Raw genomic sequence first — 25,073 nt, forward strand, 5'->3', positions numbered from 1 at the left:
CACAGACCATTTCTGCAAGTCTGGGTGCAGCAGTGGTCCGTGAGAAGGGATGGAGCAACCACTGAGGTCCAGGGAGTAGATTCAATGTCCAAGAGATAGTAAAGGGGAAGAAAGAACCGTCAAGTCTTGAACTCAGCCAAGAGAAGAGATTTGTTTTCCAAATTTGTATGTAAGGTGGAGTTCTTTGGTAGGCTGTTGTGCACCGAAATGATCAGGCGTAAAGAAAAAGTGTGAGTCTCTGGGGTAAAATCTAGCGTATATAATAAATGATACTTTAAACTAAGTGCTACACTGTACAGCTTTCTTCCTAGAGCAGATTTGGAAATATAATGCAGCATGAACGTTGAATTAATCTAATAGACATTAGAATAAACAGTTTCAGTGAACAGTTTAATATTTGTAGTTAGGCAAATGATTCCATTTGCATTACAACATGTATTTTCTCGGGGGTGGTGGGGAGGGGGTGTCATTGCTTGATTAAATGAAGGAGGTTGAAAACCAGGGGTTGCTTTTTGTTTGAGGGATTCAGACATGCCAAGTTTAACAGTATTAAAAAATCATTCTGTATTGTTATGTTATGCAGAGCAATCGAGTTACCTGTAAGGGTATGTGGAAAGAGAGTGTCTGCTCCACTAAGATTATCTGATCAAGGACCTTGTCAAATGGGATGCTAAGGAAAAGGGAGGCAATAAACAAAACATACAGAGACACAGACCTCAGAGAAACAATAATGACAAGAATGACGAAATAGTGACAAGAAACCAGCCTGGTCAGTCACACTAATTGATGGGCTATCAAGAAACTGCAGCCATCACTTCAAAGAGCGGCCATCCTGGACTTCACAAGTGATAAGGATGCAGGACCTGGGGTTCTGGATCTTGGAACAGGGGACTGGTGGCATTACGCAGACTGATGGGGCAATGTGCAGGGGGAGGGAATCACGGGGAACAAAGGAAGAATAACCACAAAGGGGTATAAAAGGCGTCAGTTACACGTGCAATGGGGCTGATCAGTACATTTGACGGAGCCCTGTGCCTGATCACTGCAGTCTCCTATCTGCTTACTAAATCCTCGTAACATTATCTATTATGTGTAGCCACAGTCAAAGTTATATTAGATTTTGCTGAAACACAGCATTTACATATGAACATACAGTATGAAGGTCATATTTATATATGGTATGAACCCTAATGAAAAGAAATTATAGATGAAATCAGAGGAGAGGAAGGAAGACAGCAAATAAAAGGCTCACTTTACTGGAATCGGTGTCAAAACTGCAAAACTGCTGCTGTTAAGATGGTGGAAAGCCAAAAAGGGAAGAAAAGGAAAACTCTCACAAGTAATCGTTACAGTGTGCCTGTTTTGAAATGTTTATCACCTACGCCTAGGTACATTTCATAGGATTATTTAAGAATGTGCGGGGATAAGGGTTCTTTAGCACTGAACCTTGCAAGGCTTCCGGAGCTCCCTGTGCCCAGTTGCTCGTATGTAAGCACAGAGGAGTGACTGGGCGGGATCATGCCGAAGCTCCATCTCTCCCGGTCTCCTGCCTGCAGCTGTGATCAGTAAAGTATGCCCCGTGAAGAGTATATGAATACAAACATGCAGTGACACTGTCCTGGAATACTGTCCCAGTAATAGTCTGCGGTTCATGCACTTTCTGAACCCAAGAATTTGTATTTTATACGCCCAGATGTGTTTTTATTCCATGAGTCTGTCCAATTATTTTAGAATCCAGCATTTTTACCATTTCCTCTGGTACTGTCCCATCTCAGAAAAGGCTGAAAGGAATGTGTTTCCATCACCCAGGTCCCGGCCAGTTCACCAATATAAGTCACTGCCGATTTAATTTCATATTAATATGCTAGGTTGTGCATGAGGTAGTGCTAAGAAGTGAATACCCCAACTGTCCAGCCCCTTCTGCCAACATCTAGCAAATACAAGGTTTGACTATCCCACTTAAATCTACCATCATGCAATTGCTCCCATCTCTTACTCTGCAGCTAAGTGTTTAGCTGCTTCATTTACCACCCTGTTCTGTGGGGGTTTTTCTGCTCTGCGAGCTCAGGCGATAGACATGGCTGTTTAGCTTGATCTGGGCTTGGTACAGGGTACCAGAGAATGAGGGGCAGAAGTAGTCATGGTCAGTGTTCTTCAAAGAAGGAATGCTCCCTCCCACCGATCTCTCACAGGTGACAGGCAGGAAGGAGACCTGTCTGCTGCTGCCCTGTCTTGATGAACAGAGTCTCACGCTTGGGAAACAAGTTAACACACACACACACCCCCAAAACCCGCAACAGACCCCAAACTCTTGAGAGGCTTGTAGCTAAATGCAGTTGTAAAAACATTTTTAAAAGACTAGTGCTTTTTATAAATGTGTTTAGTGTGAGGTATTAGATAATATATTACGTATGCCTTCAAGCTATTGTAAGAACTTCAGCACTGAGTCAGGATTCATCAGCAATGAGAAAAAAAGCTTTCAAGTGATTTACTAAGTAAGTCAGAGAGCAATAGAAATATTTTCTCTTTAGATTTTCATGTATTCTATCACATCTACATCTGTAAGTTCTCACTCTAATAGTATTTTGGCTACACAGTGCACACTGTTAGTCCTAGTTATCAGGTGAATAGGTGTGATTGAAGTGGATGAATACCTCTCCTGTGTTTTCCCTTGTGGGTTTTTTTTTTCTCTAATACAAGACAGTTATATAAATGAAAAAGTCAAACCTAAGTAGGCAAAGGCTGTAGCAGGTACATGTAAACACAGATTGTACCTCTCAAATGGAAAATCCCTTGATGTTTCTCTGGTCCTGGTTGCTAGGTTGTTGGAAAATGGTCACCTGTAAGAAATGCAATACCTATGAAAGTTCTCGGTTTAACCTCCTTATATGCTGAACACTGACTTTTGTAAGTCATAGGCCAGATTCTATTTTTGTGCATATGTGCAGTCGAAACTGGGACTATAGACAGTTTCACTTGAATTTTGCTGTAACTCCTTGGTATTAGTCTTTCTGTAACTGTATTTAGCATTCAACAAAAAAAAATATCTATGCTGCAATTCCGACTTAAATGCACAAGTGGAAGTAAGGAACTCCTGGCTTCTGAGATGTGATTATGTCTTTGCTTAACATTAAAATACAGGGCTGTTAAATGGATAGTCAAGTACTATAATCTGTATGAAGTTAGTAGTGTTTCATATATAAGAGCAAGGCCTTTCTATTTTTCTAATCTTGATTTATTAGTGGAATATTTTTGTGAAATTCTTTTTTATTTCTATTATTATTATTACTTTTAACTTATGTCATGATTTAACCCCAGCTGGCAACTAAGCACCACAAAGCCACTTGCTCACCCCACCCCCCCAGTGGGATGGGGGAGAGAATAAGAAGAGTAAAAGCGAGAAAAATTGTGGGTTGAAATAAAGACAGTTTAACAGGTAAAGCGAAAGCCGCACACGCAAGCAAAGCAAGACAAGGAATTCATTCAGCACTTCCCATGGGCAGGCAGGTGTTCAGCCATCCCCAGGAAAGCAGGGCTCCATCATGCATAACAGTTACTTGGGAAGAAAAATGCCGTCACTCCAAATGTGCCCCCCTTCCTTCTTCTTCCCCCAGCTCTATATGCTGAGCATGATGTCATATGGTATGGAATAGCCCTTTGGTCAGTTGGGGTCAGCTGTCCCAGCTGTGTCCCCTCCCAACTCCTTGTGCACCCCCAGCCTACTCACTGGTGGGGTGAGGAGCAGAAAAGACCTTGGCTCTGTGTAAGCTCTGCTCAGCACTAACATAAACATCCCTGTGTTATCAATGCTGTTTCCAGCACAAATCCAAACCATGGCCCCATACTAGCTACTGTGAAGAAAATTAACTCTATCCCAGCCAAAACCAGCACACCTTGTTTTAAGCCAGCTGTGAATTGCATATTGTAGTGGTTACTATTTGTAGATTTTTTTAAAGTGCAGTCTAAAATGAGAAAAAATGACTGTGATAGAACGGAATATACTGAACGCAATGAATATCACTAATTACATTGTAATTAATGTCACTTACTTAGTTTACAGGGCTGATTCTAGTTTCATTGTGTTATGCCTGGCTTAAGCTGCTTACTCTTACGGCTCTTAAGTGATAAGACTAATTAATACTGAACCCAACGGAATGTTCATTCATAGTTAGGTAGCTCCTAACTGATAGGAGTGTGAGCACAGCCACTCCAAGAACAGAGTTCTTCGGTGCATTATCAAATAGGACACTAGATTGTGATAGAACAGCAAAGCACAAATAATGAATCAGTGCTTAGCAGTACTAGAAATACAGTGCTTAAGGGAGAGACGACATTATTATCTACTAGATGCTTGGGTAATGCTCTGTGCATTGATACTGTGTGGCCATTAAAATGAAGCAAATATATTTAAGTTTGAATACTTCACAATCTCCACTTACATATACCCGTATTTCTAACTTAGTCAATAACAGGGTTGTTTCTATGCATAAAATATTTTGAAGTCTATGTGGACTTACACTTTTTATAAAAAGCTTCTTTTTCTCATTAATGAAAATAACTAGGCTAATTTTGAGAAATAGAGTATTTGCTAAAGATTTTTGGGAAGATCAGAAGGGAGTCAAAGTGGGAGCTTTTTTCAGTTGTTAGCTGAATATCTGTAGTATTTGATTTTTGGCCAAGAAACTCTTTACATTCCAGGTTGGCAGATGTTTGGGGCAGAGGAAAGCACAAATGCAAAGTTCTGCACAAGCAGTTTAATATGTTTCTTATCAGGTTCAGGTTTCATTTTCTTGATATATGCAATGTAGAGTCTTTCAGGAACATACAGGCTAAACTGTTGGTGTAAATATCAAAGCAGAAGAAAAATTTTTAAAAGTTCAAACTGACTTTCTGGCCTATGAAACTAAGAAATGCAAATTAAATGTTATCCTGTAAAACTTAAAATGTTTTTCTGAAACATTTTATTGTAATTTTTAAAACAACTCATTTAGCAAAAATATGATCTGTGTGCTTTTGTATCTTTGCAAATATTGATAACATGTTTGTAATGAAAATGACCTCAGACTTTGGGTTCTTTTTGAAAGATTTTATGTGCTAAGACTGAAGATTTTTTCTGGATTTATTGAGGCTTTTAATCTGAATGAGAAAATAAAGGTAGAAATAAATGGTAGTACTCAGGTTAGCACAGGAGCAATTTTTTTATTAAATGGTATTGAATATTCACATGCGTGTTGTCTTTGCCTTAATATAGAAGGGAAATTAAATGAGCCTATTAAATATGTAAGTGCTTATAGTTACAGTTTTTCTCACTTGGAAAACTAATGTATATTTTCCCAGTAAAGTTTTTTCTTTTGTTCTGAAAAAGCTTACTTTCTTCGTGAACATACTGTGGCTGGCTGGATACTCACTTGCTAAATTTCAAATTGAAACATGCAGGTTTAAAGAAAATTTCTAATGCATGCAAGACAGGAAGAATCACAGTCCATTAATATAATGAATTCTCAATTATTCATCATATGTTAACACTGTTCGTTATGGTTGGCAGGCTGGAAGTCCTGAGTGGTCTTGCCTTTCTTGCTTCTAGCTTTGGGCTTTAAATTCCCAAACTTGCTACTTTCCCAGCCTGAAGAGTGTATTAACTCAGTTGGTAAGTTTGTGATCTTTATATGCAGTTAGACTGGGCTAAACTAAAGCTAATCTATTTAAATTACTCTCATTTTTGTTCCATCATAGCCTGTTCCAGTTGAGAATTTTCTCAGCCTGTTTTCTTCCCTCTCCAAAGAATTGCTGTCCATCCCACAGCCTTCTACACACCACTGGTGCCTGGTGGTCCCCAACCAGTAATTATCCACAGACTCACACTTGGCAAACAGGGACTGAAGCACGGATTTTTGTCCGCAAAGTTTTAAATTGCTTTAGGAGGTGGCTTAAAATTACCAGTAATGTATCAGCCCATAGGTTTTTAAAACTCAGAGAGAACTGGAGCTTTGCAGGTGGTTGTACACAAAGGCTGGCTTACAAGTTTGGCCCTGGCCCCAGGCCTGTTGCATTGACTCCATTTTATGGTCTGCATAATCAGGGATTCTTTGGCCTCGGCCAGCAGTCCATAAAGACAGCAAGTAGTTGAAGAACAGCAGCTAACCAACTCCAATTACTTTGTCAGTATATGCTGCATGTTATTATTTAGCATGTTGTTTGTGTAGTAGGTGTATTACATGAACTCGGAGTCTTTCAGCTTTGCTGACAATCTCTGATACTGTTTCACCTCACAGCCAAGTTTTTTGACATGAAATGGGCTATTTCTTCTCGTCTTCTGTCTAAGATTTCTTTCTGTTTACACTTTACTGCCTCTTTTCTTTATGGGTCCGTTTATAAACACATCCTCTACCCCATAGTTTTTTTTGTCATATTTGCAGAATGTTGGTATATCTTTAAACTCCAGTAGATAAACAGGAAGAGATATGATACTCCCACTTCCAGCCCATATAATAAAATTTCCCAGCCATTCAGTCAAAATATAGCCTTTAAGGCTACATTTCTTCATTGTGTCTATTCTTGAGACATTAGGAGCCTTACCTAGAAATTTATAAATGCAGAGTCATTTCAGAATACAGGAACTTTGCTATAATTGATTCATAAATATTATCCAGAATTTCTGATGGGATGTGTAAATTTCAGGCATGGCAATGAAAGATTAACGTGAGCTCACTTAGCCCATGCTTAGCTCATGAATGATGGGTCTGACTCCATTTATTATCTGACAAAAACAGAGAGGGTTGAATGTCTTACATAAGAACAGGAGGTCAAGAAGAGACTTAGGATGGTGTTTAAATTCTTGCTTTTCTGGAACATGGAATTATGCATAAGTGATAGGTTAAGCACTAGTTTCTCTTATGATTGGCGATGGGAAGTAACTATCATGTGAGTCAGAATTTTGTAGGTGAACAGAGGACCAGAGGGATATAAGAGAGGTTAAAAGTGAGCTTGAATAGGCAGAATGGCTTAAACTATGTTTTTCTTGGCTTCAGATTTCTAACTGACTCAGGGAGAAGCCTTAGGACTGCTTTCCCCTCCTAATGCAGCCCAAGATACCATTAGCCTTCTTTGCAGCAGGGGCACATTGCTGGCTCATGTTCAGCTTGGTGTCCACCAGGACCCCCAGGTCCTTTTCTGCAAAGCTGCTTTCCAGCCAGTTGGCCCCCAGCATGTACTGGTGCCTGGGCTTGCTCCCCGCCAGGTGCAGGACTTTGCACTTTCTCCTTGTTCAACTGTGTAAGGTTCCTGTTGGCCCACTTCTCCAGCCTGTCAAGGACCCTCATCACTCTGTTCTACTTTAAGACTTGTTAAGATCTGTCTGAAACCAGAACTTCCTCGGTCATCACTGTCAGCTTCCTAAAAGGCCTGGAAACACAGACAGATGTTGAAACACAACAGCATGATCAGCAGGCTGTGCTGGACTAAGCAGCTGGTTTTTACAAATATTTTGTGTAGGACTGTGACAATAGTATGAAGTGGAGGAGGGAGAAGGATGGGAGAGCACTGGTAGGGGTGTCAAGGTGCTATGGGTGCTGAGGAACAGGCAAGTATACCTCTGGACCAACTGACATTCCCCTGGTTGGGGGCTCGGTGGGAGCTTGGTGGGTTGAGGTCAAGAGAAATATCAACCCAGTGTTGCAAAAATAAAGTCTTTAGGTTCTCCTTGCTCATTCTTGTAACAAGTATATGGAGTATGGGACGTTTACTTGGGAAGCAGACAGAACCTTCCCCTGGGATGATAGGAATGTAAATTCTCTTAATTTATATTTTTACTCAAGATGGAAGTTTTAAAAATTTCTATAGATACTTTTATTTCTTGTATGCAAGTTCCAGAAACTTGATAAATCTTAAGATGATAATATTTTTGTCTGTGTAAATCAAATACAAGTATTATGATGAGATACCTCACATTATGAACCAGAAAACTGTTCTTAACAGCAGCTATGGGAAAAGTTTATCAATTTTCTTGATTTTTCTTCAGACTATTCATTGACTATAAATTATGTAACTGTATGCCCAGATATACTGGAAAACCAAAGATTACCTCATCCAGCAATGACAGGTTGTAACTGTAAATTTAACAGACATTATATACTAATTTTCCAAAGCATTTCCTCCTTTTTTTTTGAGAAGTCAGTCTGCTAGCGATTTGTTCTGTTAAGAACTTGGCTGTTGATAAGTATCTCCCTTAAATATTGCTTGTTTTCCTGAAACCTCCTGCAGATGGGTAGGATACATAGTTCTATTCTCTCCTGAAGTGCATCTTTAACTGGGCTTAAACTGAAAAATAACAATGTACGTGCCATCCCCACATCAGAGGTTTAGGGAGGAAGAATGTATTTATTACAAAGTATATGGAGAATTCTGTGGAGGTAGTATGCAATTGTTCTATTTCAATTTTGGCTGGTATACCTGAATTTCTTGCTCGGAATGAGGGATGGGGTATCTTTGTAGAGCCTGAAATGATTAAAAAATGCTTATACTCTTAATACTTCATTTACTTCAATGGGCAAATATGTTTGCTGGTCATGATCTGGAGTTTTGGAAGGTCCATCATTACCACTGAACGCTGAATTCCTAGGAGAGATGATGCAGAAGGTTGTAATTTAGATTGAAGGAGCACACCAAGCAAACCAAGCCACATAATGAAACAGGAATAGAAATGAGGCAAAGATGGAAATATTGGGAAAAGGGAAGAGAAGAATAGAAAACATTGGAGCAGAGCTGGAGTTCTGTAGGACTTTTTAATGTTAAATTGTACTTATCAAAGGATATTAACTGCCAAACTTTTATTTCTATAGGAGGTTTATGGAGACCCATCTACGAACAATTCCAAGCGATGCTTTTTCCAATCTCCCCAACATCTCTAGGATGTAAGTTCTGTTTGTGATATTATTCTTTCAGCTCTTTTATTAAAAGTCACTTTCCTTCTCCAAAATTCTGTCTTTGTGTATAAAATCTTCTGAAATGAAAATATTCTCGCACCTCTGCTACCTCACCACTTACATTTTAGAACTGCAGGTAATCATCCCATTGTTCATAACCTGAACCAGCTAAAGGAAGGCATAGTAGGCATTTTTGGATAAAAGCACACCTTTATCGAAGTAGATGTGATAAATAGGGCTATAAAACTTTTTTTTTTTTTTTTTTTTTTAGTTTGCAAAATATGAGAAATGGTTTCATTCATAACAAATGAACATATTCTATTGCTGTATTGCTGGTCCTGGCTAAAAATTTCTTTCCAGCTCCCAACATGATTTGTAACTAATTTCATTGGAGACCCTGTGGCATTTCTAGACTAGAGATGGACATTCACCAAAATATTAGTATTTGTGTGATGTGAGAGGGATTTCCATTGTGTCACTTCCGTTGTATGTAAACACATGCATGGATACGATCTGTAAATGCACAACCAGCAGCCTCTACCTATTTGCCTCATGTCAACATTGGTCCCACTGAAAGTGGCTACCCTTGCACTGCACTGCTCGTTGATGTCAGCAGTCTTGATACAAAGTTGTCCCACCTTTATTTCTTCTTCTTGGTAGCTGGCCCCTAATCTACCATCCTGTGGATGGCTATTCGATGCACGGAACTTCTTTGCCATCTCCCAATTCACTCCGTAGAATGAGAGAGTCATGTAATTTTGAAAGGACCTCAGGAGCCCTCTAGGCCACTACCTGTTCAAAGCTGGGCCAACTATAAGGTCCAACCTCATTGCTTAGGGTTTTATCCAGTCTGGCGCTCAGCTTTATCTGAGTCCACTGTTAACTAAATGAACCAACTCATTCAGCAAGAGGCCCACATTTTTCTTGTTCAGCCTTTTATTATTAACGGAGCTCTTCTTGTTGTTCTTGACATTCCTTGCAAGCCTCAACTCCAGCTGAATTTTGGCTGAATGGCTGAGATGGACTACTGTTTAAGAATTCATGAAACAGGACCTTGGGGGGACATGGAGGTCTGCCTAATTATATTTTATAGTTTCATCCAGGTGTATTGAAGTAATGACTTTCTAAAATCCTTATAAGTAATTGTTCTTGAATATCTGCAGTCTCATTTACCATCTCATTTTAATCAGATCGATAATGTATTGTTATGGGGTCTTTTTTTGGGGGGAATATCGCTCATATGAGGTAAAGTATCATATATAAACCTGATAAACATTGTTCAAAACAGAGTTTTATTAGATGTAGAAGGATATCAACTCTTCTTCGGTTTTCAGCGGCACACAATGCATTGCTTAGACGCTTTTCAGTTTTTAAAATTCTCAAATGGTAATACTTATGAATTTGTAAGAGCACAGGTGTTCATCTGAAGAATTCAGTGAACCCTTCTCTAAAGATGCTTAGCCTCCAAAAACTTCCAGTGGCCAAAAGACTGTTACAGCAAATCTTCCTAATCTTCCTGGCACCGGAGATGTGGAAGGGCTATTCACACTGCCTGTCTGAAGATCACTTGGCGACCTCGTAGGCTGAGGAGACTTAGCCACCTAGTCTCTCTCCATGGACATTATGAGTCAATGTGACGATCTTTTGCCTATACAGTTTGGCAGTAAGGTGGTAACAGATAACCGCTCTGTTGCATGCTTTGATCACATTTCAGTTGAAGAGTAAAGTCAGAATTACAAAGACCTTATGGCCTTGAAAGAGAGGAATAGGTACTTTTTACACATCTTAAGATAATATATTGGTATCCATGTCAGTTTATTTGGTTCGTGATTTCAAGGCTACCTGGGAAAATAAATGTCAATATCTTCCCCAAATTATTCTTTATAGAAAGTATCTGAAGGAGTTTTACCTTCCCCCCCACTCCACATTTATGTGTGGGGAAAACAGCATAGATACTGAGAGAACTGAGTGAATATAGCAGTAACCTACCTAAAATCATGACCTGATGTGGTAGCACTACACTCTCTCTCCAGCTGTGCTATGCCTTCTGGATTACCACATTTCTCTTTCTCTTGTTAATTTTAAAAAGCCTATGAAGAATAGACAGCAGTTTAAATTTGAACAGTGTCAATGCCCTTCTGGATTTTTCTTACAGCATTACTGCTACTACAAATCATGAACTCCCACCTTCTTGATATAAACTTTGGGTTAAGGAACCAGTACCTGTATTTTAACTACAGCTCTTGTGTGTGTGTCTTGGCCTCTAAGGTACCACATGTCTCATTGGCCTCTCCCAGCCCATAATTTCCATCAGCAATGAAAATTACTAGATCATTCCTTGCTTCGTAAACTCATCTAGAAAATGTTCTGAAGTTTCAATAGAGCGATAGAGACTGTGTTTACTGTTCCAATATAGCACTTTCGTTTGCTATATGGTTTTTACTATATAATTTCCACAAATAAACCTTTTTTTCTGCTGTACTGAATACAAAATTTAGTTGTCCTCTTTATGAACCTTGTTTAAACAAAAATTTTAGAGCTACTATTTCTCTTAAATGAATGCATATCTATGTACTCTTCAGCCAGAAGTAGAGATTGTTTCCCTGTGCTGCTTTGCCACAGAAATGAAACAGAAAGCATTTCAATGAAATGCTCAAGTGAAAAGCTAATTCCTGCCAGAAATGCATCAGCGCACTGAATAAAAAAGGTTTTATAAGGTATCCAGATGCAAGAGAAATTTCTGTTTTACATCCTTAAAGCTGCAAACACATTAATACAGGTCGAACTTTCAGTAGTTTAAGGTCAAAGATAAGGAATGTTTTTCTGGGCTCAGGATGATGCTTTGGGGTCACACTCATGGGCACTTGACAGACACCTGACCTGTAGCTCCCTGAGCAGTTTTCTCCACAGCTTCTCCATGCAAAGTAGCATCCCCGCATTGCACCGTGCTCTCTGCCAGCAGCCCCACGCAGAGCACAACATTTCCCCTGTGCACTGTTCTCCTCTGCGCAAACCAGTGCCTTTTCACGCCCCGTGCGCGCTGCTGTCCTGCAGCCAGTGCCACCACACCTAGCATGCATCTGCACCACGGTGCTCCCACACCTCCCCTGCTCCCCAGTGCCAGCCCATACAGTCCAGTCCCAGCTCAGGGCTTCGATTGCCTTAGCTGCTCCTGGTTCTCCTCTCATGAAGTGCCCCACACATCACCAAGCTGCCCTCCATCAGCAGCAGAGGACAACAAGGGCAGCCGGTGGGATGCTGAGGCTGGAAAAGAGGGAAGAAAGGCGGAGAGAGGGAGAAGGAAGAAAATAAGGGCAGGGAGAGGACCTTGAGGCTACTGCCATGTGCCGGTCTGCTTTAAATCCTGTCTTCTCAAGCTCTTTCTGAACGGGCAGTGGTGATTAAAGTGTTATCTGCAAACAGACTTTCTCTGAAGCTGTGCATTTGGGGTTCAAGCTGTGACTGTATTCGCGATGGGTGTTGAAGGCATTTTGAAATCCTGCAAATTAAACACAGCTGGCAGGGAGAGGAGGTGCTGAATTGTAACACGCCTTCAAAATGGGAATCTAAACATGCTTTCCCTCTTCTTCTGATGCAACTCCTTCCAGTTCTGATGCTATGATTTTTATTTCTTACATTTAACGTGTTGTATTATGTGTTCATTAGCCAGAACCCAAAGGTTTTTGGAGGCACTCTGAACACTTGGAAGTAAATGTTTATGCACCATAAACACATGTTTCTGTTTGACATTCCTGTCTCAGAGGAGTTTCTGAATGTGTGTGTGGGGGTTTTGGGTGTTTATCTAGATGATACTAAAGCAAATAAAAGTACTAATTTCCCTGTCCAATGACGATGTGGTTTAATTAACGTACCCAAGTACATCTGCTTATGAAGCAGAAGAGTGGAGGTCAACACGCAAAGAAAATAAGCTGTTTCCTTCCCACTTTTGTCCCACAGCTGAACAATATAAAACTGTAACTCAGTCAGCTCCAAGCCAGGCAGTGTGGTAAAAACGTGGTGGGAAGGGACGTGGTGGCTGTAGAGGTGAGGGAGGGGATGAGGAATCCCCTTTGCTGCTCTTCTGCCTCTTCTCCTATGTGAGAGAAAAGCGCTTGCCTGCGTGATCTAAGGTGGCCCATTTTGATCAGAGAGCACACAAAAAGTACTAATTCCTAGCCCCAGCATGAAGATGCAATGTTTGTCCATTATCCATTTTTAATCTCATTTTCTGTCAAGCTGATTTATACATACAGGTGTTTGCTACATAGAACAATTTTTATTTTTTTTAATGTGTCATTGATATAACCTACCTTTTGGTATGTTAAAATGTAGGCTCTGTTTAGATGGAATAATTAATTTTCTTTTAAGACTGAAACTCCAATTTTCTGGGCAATAGACATTTATTGCTTACAGGAAAACAAAATTAGACCATCTCACATAAATAGCTAACTCTGCAGTACTCAATCACAGAGGGACAGACTAGAAATACTTTCTTTATTGTATCCCTCTTTTACTATCTTCCATCCTTTCAGAAGAAGCAAATAGCTTTGTAAAAGCAATATTACTGTAGAAAGAGAATCTCTTGGTCATACAATCTCTACTAGTTACTTTTCTGGTATCTTTTCAAATGCTGTTGAATACATCTCCAAAGTGAGCAATAAAAAGTAAATCTCATGTTAGAAGAGTTAAAATTAGTTCAGGTAATATGCTTTTAGCTCCAGTCTGGAGATGACACAAATTCCCTTGGAACTGTTAGTGGTATTAGTCATCTGCTGGTTGTTAGAGCATGCACTGGTCACAAAGTATTCTTTCCAATTTTTTAAAACATTTAAAATATTTTTTAATATCCATTAAAAGAAATATTTATCTTTTTTAAAATTTCCACAAAAAATAAAAATCTGATCCATAATTTATTGTATTAAAAAACTCTCCTGGGTTAAATGATGATATTTTAATTTGCTATTTATTATTATTACTCTTAACACTGTCATCGGAAAAAAATGGAAAGAATGTTAAAAATCTTCTCTGTTTTGTTTAAGGAACACAACCCAATTAGAATTGATGTAAAATACCAGTTGGATATTTTTTAAGTTAAGTATGACTCTAGGCCTTTGCAGGTCTATTGATTAAAAAGGAGGAAAGGCATATGATACAGTCTCTTTATTATTACATATTATTTGTTGTTGACATCTAAAATTGATGTCTAGGACTCTTCTAGTCAATTTAATTTTGTGCGTTTAAAATAATGATGAAGTTGCTCAGGGTATGTGTAACCATGCAAAATATTAAAAACTGAGTCAGTAACTTCGATGAGATAGTACTTAAATATTTTAATAATTATAATAAATATAAAGAATACAAAAAGCATTCCAATTATTTTAAAAGATCTATAGATTAGAAATATGATATAAAATTGTGGTGGGTTGAGCCTGGCTGGGGGCCAGGTGCCCACCAGAGCCGCTCTCTCACTCCCCTCATTCACTAGACAGGGGAGAAAAGGCATAACGAAATGCTTGTAGGTTGAGATAAGGACAGGGAGAGATCACTCACTAATTATCGTCACAAGCAAAACAGACTGAACTTAGAGAGGAAATTCATCTAATTTATTACCAAGCAAAACAGAGTAAAGGAATGAGAAATCAAATCAAATCTTAAAACACCTCCCCCCACCCCTCCCATCTTCCCGGGCTCAACCTCACTCCCGGCTTCAACCTTCCCCCCCTCAGCGGCACAGGGGGATGGGGAACGGGGGTTACGGTCAGTTCATCTCACGGTGTTTCTGCCGCTTCTTCATCCTCAGGGGGAGGACTCCTCTCATCGTTCCCCTGCTCCAGCATGGAGTCCCTCTCATGGGAGACAGTCCTTCACAAACTTCTCCAGCGTGGGTCTCTCCCATGGGGTGCAGACCTTCAGGAGCAGACTGCTCCAGCGTGGGTCCCCCATGGGGTCACAAGTCCTGCCAGCAAACCTGCTCTGGCGTGGGCTCCTCTCTTCATGGGTCCACAGGTCCGGCCAGGAGCTTGCTCCAGCGTGGGCTTCCCACGGGCCACAGCCTCCTTCAGGTGCCTCCACCTGCTCCGGCGTGGGGTCCTCCACGGGCTGCAGGTGGAATCTCTACACCCCCTCATCCTTCCTCCATGGGCTGCAGGGGGACAGCCTGCTTCACCATGGCCTTCACCACGGGCTGCAGGGGGATCTCTGCTCCGGCGCCTGGAGCTCCTCCTCCCCCTCCATCTGCACTGACCTTGGTGTCTGCAGAGTTTCTTACATCTTCTCACTCCTCTCTCCGGCTGCAAAAGCTCGCTCTCTCTAAGTGTTTTTCTTCTTCTTAAATATGTTATCACAGAGGCGCTGATTGGCTTGGCCTTGGCCAGCGGCGGGCCCGTCTTAGAGCCGGCTGGCATTGGCTCTATCAGACACAGGGGGAGCTTCTAGCAGCTTCTCACAGAAGCCACCCCTGTAGCCCCCCCGCCACCAAAACCCTGCCACGCAAACCCAACACAAAAATATGATTAGAAAAATAAATAAAATACAGGAATACATCTTTTAAATGCTATTCCAGCATTAATAAATGTATAAAACTGAGAGATATTTTGAAAGACAGAATCAGGTAATTTAACCCAAAGAGTAATAAGTCAGTCAGTTACTCTGAAAATCTGCACTACCTAGTTTTATTGCTACTTTATTCACACTTCAAAGCCTTCAACAGTAGTTGCATCCTCCTAATGATGGTGGAGAAACTCTGCAGAGCTATTTTCTCATCACATTCAGCAGATCACTAGCAGTACAAATGCGACTCAGTCTAAACTGTGTGCAAATAAATATTTCTAACGCTTGCTGTCTGGTTTTGCTTCTGAGCCACATTGCTCTTCACATCCTTTACGACAGCCACTGTATGGCTAGAGTTTCTCTCTGAATTCGTTAGATCACATTTTTTTCCTCAGCAATATCAAAGCATCAGTTGCCCTGATGATCTGTTTCTCTCTAGAGAAATTGTGACAGTTGTTGCAGTGATGGCCCAAGGACCATCTTTATTCCTTTCCTTCCTTTTTAATTCTTTGATATAGAGGAATATGCAAATTTACCTGAGGGCTAGATCCCATTAGAGAACTCCAAGGTGATATGAAGTGGGGAAAAGGGAAGAAATATGATTCTGAAATGTGAAGTATGGATGTTTGCTTTTGCTGCTTAATGCCACTGTTGTGGTTTGTTGGGGGTTTTTAATTATTTAATTGTATTCTGCAGTATAGGAGCATGTAAGGCACCAGTCAAAATCAAAATCCTGTTAAAAGTTCTTCCCTCAGACACTGTTTGTGTGCCTGGCAGTGTCATGGCAGTCGGATGAGAAAAATAAAGTGGCATGATGGGCACTAGCCATGGCTTGTCAAGGTCTGAGACTTGTTTCTTTTTCTGTTTGCTGGTGTTTAGCTACATCTCCATAGATGAAACACTTCAGAGTCTGGAGGCCCATTCCTTCAACAGCTTGAGTAAAGTCACTCATATGTAAGTACTGTAATTAAATAAATGAATACAGTGATAAAATAAATTTGGGGATGTGTGGAAATAACATTGATGTTTGTAATTCTTGTCTCCTTTGTAGCTAAATATTCCTTTTCTCATTTCCTTTCTCTGTAATGTGGAGTCAGTCTCTATTTTGACTTGTGCTTTTTTTCCCTACATCATTTTGGTCCCCTTGCTTTTCTGTATCCTCCCATAGAAGTGTAAGAAAGTGCAATGAAAATTATGTAGGACTACATTATGAACTTGATGGCAAGTTGAAATAAACTGGCAACTAAGAATTACTTCTGTCAAATTACTGAAGGTAAGTGTAAAACAGTAATATAAGCACCAAAAATAAAATCAGAAGGGCCAAAGCACAGAGCAAAATGACACTAGCTGGAGACATGGAGAATAATAAGTAATCATTCTGGAAGTGCACTAGTAAAAGGAAGAGTGTTCATCTGGTTATTAAATGGAATGGGAATGTCATGGACAAAAGCTTCTGGGAAGTGTTTTTATACCTTTCTGTTCTGACCAGTCCTTGCCAAACGATGCACTAGGGCAGTTACAGAAGTGGTAGGATACCTGCATCCAGGGAGTTCCCGTCATTCAGCAGTACCTGAATGTCAAAATGAGAAGGTAATGTATTGACTAAAGCTTCATAGAATCCATCCTGCATCTGGTGCTCTTCCATGTTTCCGTTATTGGTCCAAATGAGGGAAGGAAAATGTGCCAGTGTCATAAAGCCCAGACAAGTTGCAGTCTGGCATATTTCAGAGATTTGTGTTTGCAGAGGTTCCATGGGAGAGCACTGTCAGTCATCATGGATCCAGAAAACATTGACAGAGAGGAAAGACTTTTGTGTCCAGAAAGAAAACATGCTGGAGGCAGATAGATATGTCTTTTAAGGTTGTTGCAAGGGGTGGAAGCTACAACCCACTTTCCACACTGATGTTTGACAAAGCAAAAGTAATAATAACCTTAAATGAGATTAGGCAAGATTCACGTTAGACTCTAGGAAATGTTTTCATATGGCTGGCATAAGTGAGCACTAGAACTGTTTTCCTGGGGAGGTTGTCCAGGATCCTGAGACCTAGTTCAGTCCAAGAACATACTCCTGTAATATTCCTGAAAGAGTTTCACAGGAAGGGTTTCGTGTAATAACAGTACTTATCTTTGGTTACAATGCCATTCCCTCTGCTGTAGATGGTTTTTCCAGGCCTGTCATCTTCATGTTCCATCTTCCTCTTTCACAGTTGTTGTGTCTTTAGGATTTCTTGTTTAACACAAATGAACAATTAATGAAACATTTACTGGCAGCACCTTCTATAAGCAATGAATAAAGCATTTAGCACTATGCATTACAAATTCCTCATGTGGTACTTGTTTTGTGGTTCACTTTATTACAAGTTAAAGATAAAATGCTCTTGGGCCATCGCATTTCATTGCAGGATTTGTTCATGCAATATGCAGTGTAGTATCTTGTCTGGTTTAAATTATATGGATATAAAGTCTTCTTGAGGACAGCTTGAGGGAAAATGGAGCTAGCCGGCTAGATAGCTGTTTTCTATTGTTTCTGTATTATATTCAAAGTGGAGAACGACTAGAAAATTCTCTTTTGGGATCTTAATTCATAACAAAATTGATCTCCTTCAAAGAATAATGTAACATAAGCCTTTGAATACAAAGAACTCTTCCACAAAATGCATACTTTTAAGAATGAGACTAGTTTGAAGGAGTGCTGGATGGAGCTCTGGTGTTGCCGTGCCTCCCAAGGCACTCATTCTTGTGATGTGCTCCGTAGCACTGCCTAATTTGCATTACTTTCTACTATCTAAATGCTTGGTGAGGAATATGAGTAGAAGCCTTTTTTCTTGTCCTCTTCCAGTCCCTACTCACCCTCAGAGCACGTTTATATTCCTGCCTGGAAGGACAGCCAGTGCTTTTTTTTTTGGGGGGGGGGAAGAGCCAAAAGTACTACCCAGGACAAGGCACCCGAACTCTACTCACAAAAGCTGTAGGCAAACCCCAAACCTTTGCAGATAGCTCATGAAGAAGGGCTACCTCTACCACTCAAAAGTGCTTACCAGGTTTTTAAAATCTATTTGGAAGTAAGGCGCATGTATTATTTAATCAGGGAATACCCAGGCATCTGGCAAATTAGATATAAGCTGTAAAAGGAAGCAATTTATAAATTTGACCAGTTTTCTGAATTGCTTCCATAACTCCTCTGATTTGTTAACACTTATCATTGCTGGGTTTGATTTACTTTCCAAAGAACAAGATTATTCAGGGATAAATGTATATGTTGTGCTATGCATTTGTTTAATGTTCTGTATTTTCATAGTATTTTCAAAGTATTATTGCTAAAATAATTCTGGGTAAAGACTATCATAGAGTATTTTAAAGGAGGTTGAAGTTACTGTAATGGTTTTGAAAAGAAGTAATTTCACAGAGTTTCATTTTCACAGGTTGTTTTTCATGGACTTTTCATAAATTACAGTTTTATGTAAATAATCTTTTTGCCCTAATTTAAATTTATACACACAGTTTCATTTTAAAAACATTTGGTTTTAAACATAAGAACTTCTTAGGAGAAAATTTAGTGTTTGTGGAAGGGAGGAACTAATTGCTTTGGTTTGAGTCAAGTGTCATGTGAATAGGCATCCTGCGTTCGTCATCATCCCTGTCTGCCAAGCCTGTTCAGCTTTGATCTTCAGCACTCCATTTTCTTGGTCCATATTCAGTTCATGTGCCTCTGTCCTGACTTTCTGTTCCTTCCAGACCTCAGCTCTTTTTAAGCGTAGGTCGTATTTTTATGAACCTATGCCTGTCAAGTACTGAGCAACTTCTGCAAACTAAGTATACCGACCACCTGCTGTATTTAATGGGCCAGATCTCGTTTTGGTTGCAATTAATGGCAAAATTAGCGTTCTATGAAGATGAAAATCAGGGCCAAGACTTTGTTGTTTGTTTGGGGTTTTTTCTCAATTGTGGTAAATTGGTCTCACAATGTTTTTTTGTTCCTTCTTTTTGTCTTTAGCATTTTTAAGTACATCTGTGAGACAAACTTCACATGTTTACAAATTCAGAACTACGTCTCTGATACAATGGCATAAGTATTTATTTTATCTAGATATAATTGTGAAAGTGTCTGATTAGTAGTCAAGGTCTCTGTGTAGTTGTCTTACTAGTAGAGCTGCAGCTCAGTAGCATTACACTAAATAAAAAGCTTTTGTAATTAGGTTATTGTTTCTCAGGAAAACATTTCTATGGAAGGAACCCCAGAAAAATTCACTCTTTCTTTTCCTCTTCTCTGTGTCTCTGCTCAGTCTCCTCTGATCTCTGCCTAGTCCCTTCTCCTCCTCACTCCAAAAGCTCTCTCCTCTTATACAACCACATGAAAAGCCCTCTCAGCATTTGGGAACAGGGCCAAAGGTTATGGTTCAAGTGGCTTGCCCTCGTATATGCAACGTCATTTGGAGAGCTGGTGGGGGACTGCTCTCCATCTCTGCAGTGAGCTGGAGCCAAGGGCTGGGGCAGCTCCACCAGCCTCCGGGCCAGGGCTGCACTTCTCTTCTTGGACAGCTTGTGGAGCCAGCTCGTGGCATACGGCGCTGCAGAAAGGAGAGGTGATTTGATGGAAATATCTGGAGAGGAACACTGAAAAGATTTCAGGGGACTGCTGCATACCTGCAGTGGATTTCAGGGCACTGGGACAAGTGCTGTGCAGAAAAATCTTGTTAAAAGCTGCAGTCTGGAGGTAGGGAATAGACTATCAGGAGCCCGAGCCAGTGTTCTGGTGCTGACGGTGCAAAGGCTTGACAGGTGCATGCAGATGAAATAACATGGGTAGTTTGGCTGTATGGGGAGAATAAAACATGGAAGTATACATACAAGTGAGAGAAGCCAAGGAAGATACCGAGAAAGTAAGTCTAAGCAGGTAGAGAGGGGTCCCAAGTTATTACAAGAAAAAAAAGGGCTGATTTAAAGCATTTCAGAACTGCTGACCTGGATACCCCTAGTCTTCGCAGGTATCTCAGCATAACGTGATTATATTGAGACTCTATGGCCAGATCTGCAATTTTTGAATTCTGGTCTTGAACAAATTCAAGGATGTGTCAATACTGCAAGGCAGGTACAAAAGACACGTCTGGTAAATGAAATTTAGAAGCCACTTAAATATGTAAATGTTTATGCTTTTTTTTTTTAACATTACTAAATTCATATAGGATGTAAAGTAGCTTATTAACCTTTCCAGACATTATCTGGTGACCTTATATCTCATTAATTAATTCATTAGGCTAATATTTGAATAGTTATTATTATTAGTTTCATTTCTAGATTCATTTGGATTTGGGACTAAATATTTGTATCTTCATAACTGGACATAAGTTCATAATTATTTGTAAGTCTTGACATAGGACTTTATATCATCAACTGCCTGTCTGCACATCTGTTCTTGATGTGTTAAAATTTGTTAAGTATTTTCTTTAAAAAGCAAAACTGAGTTGCTGTACACGGACAGTCAAGTGGTGGATTGTGAACCTAGTACACTTTTAATTACTTGTCTGAGTGCCAGAAATAAAATTTAAAACCTTGATTGTCTTTAAAGCACAAATAAGCCAATTCTTAAGTGTTTTATGTACTTTTAAAAATAAAGCGGAAGCTGAATAGTTTGTAAAGTAACTTTGAATAATTTTGTAAATACTCCACAAATAATTCTGTTATCTTGTGTGTACATAGCAGCATCCTTCTTTCTTATGAGTATCTCTAAGTAATTTTAGTTAGGACTACAAAGTGAAATGTTTGTTCAGGGCACTTTTTGCCTCTCTGCGTCAATGGTCAAAAAAGATGCCTACTAACCGTCTTAGGTTTATTGGGGTTTTTCTATATCTTTAACGAACTTCATTCCCAGAAGGACTTGGAATTGTTATATTGCTGTTGAATGCAGAATTTAAGCATTGTATGCTAAGATTACGTTGTATTTATAGAGCGTGTCAAAGTTCCATTTCAGAAGTCACTTAAAATCAGACACTGAGATACCTGGGAACTAGCCTACTAGACATTTTAAAATATACTCTTTGGTTTTATCTGTATTTTAGGCAGCTAAAACTACCAATAGTTTTCCTAGAGCTGCTTTTCAAAGGAACCTTAACTTTCTAAATCAGTGGGTTTCAATCTTGTGAATTCACCAATTCAGAAAAGCTTACTGATAAACGTGCAAACCCTGTCTCATGAATCTACCGATAATCAACTTGCTTTTCTTAGGTTTTTTGGATCATTTGGAAGTACTCCTTATACCACAGCAGTCTTTTGATTATAATTTGAAAATTACTATCAGATAACATTTAGGCACCTTTGAGTATATTACTCATGACTGACTAATGTAAAAGAAATTGTGAAGTCCAATTTCTGTATCACTATCCTGTTAACTGATGAGATCAGAACTATTCAAATATCTTTTCTCCTTAACTTCACAGGCTCCCATATTGATGGAGCTATAGATATCCTTTAAATCTGTGATTTTAGGGGGAGAATCCTTCCAGTACTCTGAGATTAATGATGTTTGAGTGTGCAAAACAAGGACAGCAGCACAGTTCATGAACGGAACTGAATTTGAAGATCTTTCTCTTTTTCATGCATATGATACGAGAGGCCGTGTATTCAGCCAGTTAAGTGCAAGAGGCATATTTGACTGGACTAGAAATAGGAAAAATTGGATTTTTTCTCCTGATTTTTTTTCTTAAGCATAGTGTTCACTTTCGTCAAATCACCTTTTACCTTTTTATACCTCTCCCATCCTCCTTCTCATTCATACTTTCTAGAGACATCTAAGTAACTGGCTGTCTCCTGTTGATTTCTGTAGTGCTTACCACAATGATCCCTTTTCTTCCTTTTGGGCTTTAAGAAACCCCTGCAATACAGAGTGTTGGATGAAATGCAAATATATATACAGTATATATTAAAGTATACTTCTTTCCTAATCCCAGCATTACCAGTTCAAGGAAATTGAACAGCAGGGACATAAACCTTTCCCCAACATTCAGGTGAATCATATTGATTTCCTCACTCACATTATTTAAGATTTTCTCTGATTACTGTGCCAACTGTCTCATCTGGCAGTTTTAAATCTTTTATTCCCAGATTAATTAGTTTTTCATTTCCCTTTGTTAAACAGCACATGCCCTCTCATGGCCCAATTACTTAATAAATCAAAATCTGATTGAATCTCATCGCATTATCATGCTTCCAATTTTAGTACCATCTGCAGATTTTGAATTGTTACTTTCAGTACCCTCATCCAAGTCGTTTATGCAGAATACTATGAATAGCAACAAGCCAAAACCCGATGACTCTATGGTACTCCAATGCATTAACCATTTCCAGGCTGAAGGCTGATCTGAAGACTCTCTTTCCTGAAATATGTTTGGTCCACAACAAAGGAATATCTGGCCAGAAAGCTCATGAGTCCAGCATTTTAAATGTAGTCAGTGATGGAAAAAACATGTCAGTTTGCTCAACTGGAGCAAATTCCACTGTTGGGAGTGTGATAGTTACATAACTAATAAAATAATATGAGAGAAGCAAGAGACTGACACTGAGAAGATTTCTTGTAAATACAGAAACAGTACTGTTCAAAGTAGCTAACAGACATGAAGAATATATGAATACAGCACTGTAACAGCAGTATAGCTGTATATAGTAGTAGTATAGCTATTAATTACATCAGTTTAACATGCAAGTAAAAGGTAAATCCTTGTCTCCCTGCAATGTTGGAGTAAACAAAGTAAAAACTGAAGACTTGAAAGGTGGAGCAGAACCGTTTTGTCAGTACAACAGTATACAGAGAGGCTGAAGTCTTGGTATCTGTACCTACATACTGATTTATCTACTGTCTTATGTCTCTTTTCCCACTTTTATTTCTCAGACAACTTGGCTGTGTTGATTTTATCCCATAAAAATGATTCCAGTGGCAGAGGTATCCTTAAAACCCAGCTTCCTGATACCTAGCCAGTCTCCAGCACCACATCTGTCCAGATGATAACTCATCGGTGTAAGATTGCTCAGAATACATAGTGGTCTTGAGCTAGTGTTGTCAGTACAAAAGCTCATTGCAGGAATTAAGTCCCTGAAATTTCATTTTAACATGGCTGATTTCTGTTGTTATAAATAATCAAATATTATTAATCAATGTGGCAATGTTCCTCCCTTTTTTACAGTGAAATTCGAAATCTTAGAAACTTGGATTACATAGATCCAGATGCCTTTAAGAACCTCCCACTTTTGAAATACCTGTAAGTATTTAGTACCTGTTAACAAGTTGGCATTTAAGCCTCCCAGATGACTCTCCACACTATAGCAGTTTTGTTTCTTTGCGTTTCATTTTGGAACTGATTGCAATGTTTGTCCCTATTGCTTTATTTTAATAACAGAAAGCCAGTTAGGGAAGGGGTTGGGACTTTAATTACTTTTGCAAGAAAGGAAAACATATTCACAAATTCATCAGTAATTTTGCCATTTTTCTTATCCATTAAATGTCTGGAATACACTTATGTTTCCTTGGTAAAATTCCACAGCTAGCTTTCTTCTTATGATCAGTGCTGTCTTACTATATTTTTTGTAAGGAATAGTGGGAAGAAGGGACACAATAGAAACACATGCATCTTTTGTATTTACTAGGTATTTACACAGGGTTTCAAAGCATACCCATCTGCTAAATGTGACACCCATTTATAGACACCTGATTTCATACGACCTCTATGGCAGAAAGAAATCTTGAAGAATTCTTTGTATTCCCATGAAGTTTCTAAACAGCAGCACAGAGTGAGCAAACCGTGAAATTCTAAAATTATAGCATAGGAAAGAGAGATGAGCAAGACAATAACTTGATTTTGAGTGATGTTTGGAAGACTCTAGAAAGGACTCGCGGGGGCGGGTAGGGAAGGTAGCAGTGAGGAAGAAAGATTTTTCCAGATTTTTCCTGTAGGTCTGAAAGCAATAAAAAGAAAGTAGTCAAAAAAAATTTCATTTGAGGACAATAGTTTTAAAAATTGAGAACTATATTTTCTTAAGTTATTTCCACTCTAGAGGAGTTCAGAAATAAGGAACATTAATTATATTCACATTTGAAGACAGTTTCCCTTTTTAGAGCTGTTTGAACAGCTCTTAGCCTCAGTGAAAGACAGAGGATTTGGGGGTCTAGACCATTGTCTGAAGCAGCCTTAATCTCTCAAGTGAATCCAGAGTTATAATTTTTTTTTCTCCCTATCCACCTCACAGGCTACTTCCCTCTGCAGATCTCCTTAGCTGTCGTCTTATTCTGTGTTCCCATTTTTTAGATTCTATAATTTATCATAAATCTGGTATTTTGATTTTTTTTAATTGTTCTTGCATCCTTATATTTTGGACAGCTGCTTATAAATGAATTGATTGACAATAAAGAGGATGAAATAACCATCCTGCACCTGTTGAATGCTTTAAATACATTGTTTGTTGTTCAGTGATCCAGTACATGTAATTCTTTCTGTTTCTTCTCCCTTTCAGTGGTATTTTTAATACAGGACTCAAAGCATTTCCAGACCTCACCAAAATCTACTCATCTGATGTGAACTTTTTACTGTAAGTATCTGTCCTCACAGCTGGTTAGAA

The 25,073-nt window shown here is 39.2% G+C and overlaps 1 protein-coding gene across 2 annotated transcripts in view; it reads left to right on the plus strand.

Annotated features, from left to right (window-relative positions):
* TSHR (thyroid stimulating hormone receptor) overlaps positions 1–25,073 on the plus strand; it is a 72,581-nt gene that overhangs the window by 19,817 nt on the left and 27,691 nt on the right. The window contains exons 2-5 of one of the 2 annotated variants that reach the window (XM_054826382.1): positions 8,838–8,909; positions 16,350–16,424; positions 23,645–23,719; positions 24,969–25,043. In XM_054826382.1, coding sequence (XP_054682357.1) covers positions 8,838–8,909; positions 16,350–16,424; positions 23,645–23,719; positions 24,969–25,043 — 297 coding nt within the window. The remainder of the gene's footprint in view (positions 1–8,837; positions 8,910–16,349; positions 16,425–23,644; positions 23,720–24,968; positions 25,044–25,073) is intronic. The other variant, XM_054826383.1, reaches the window with a different exon arrangement.

Source organism: Grus americana, chromosome 5 (assembly GCF_028858705.1).
Source record: "Grus americana isolate bGruAme1 chromosome 5, bGruAme1.mat, whole genome shotgun sequence".
NCBI classification, from domain to species: domain Eukaryota; kingdom Metazoa; phylum Chordata; class Aves; order Gruiformes; family Gruidae; genus Grus; species Grus americana.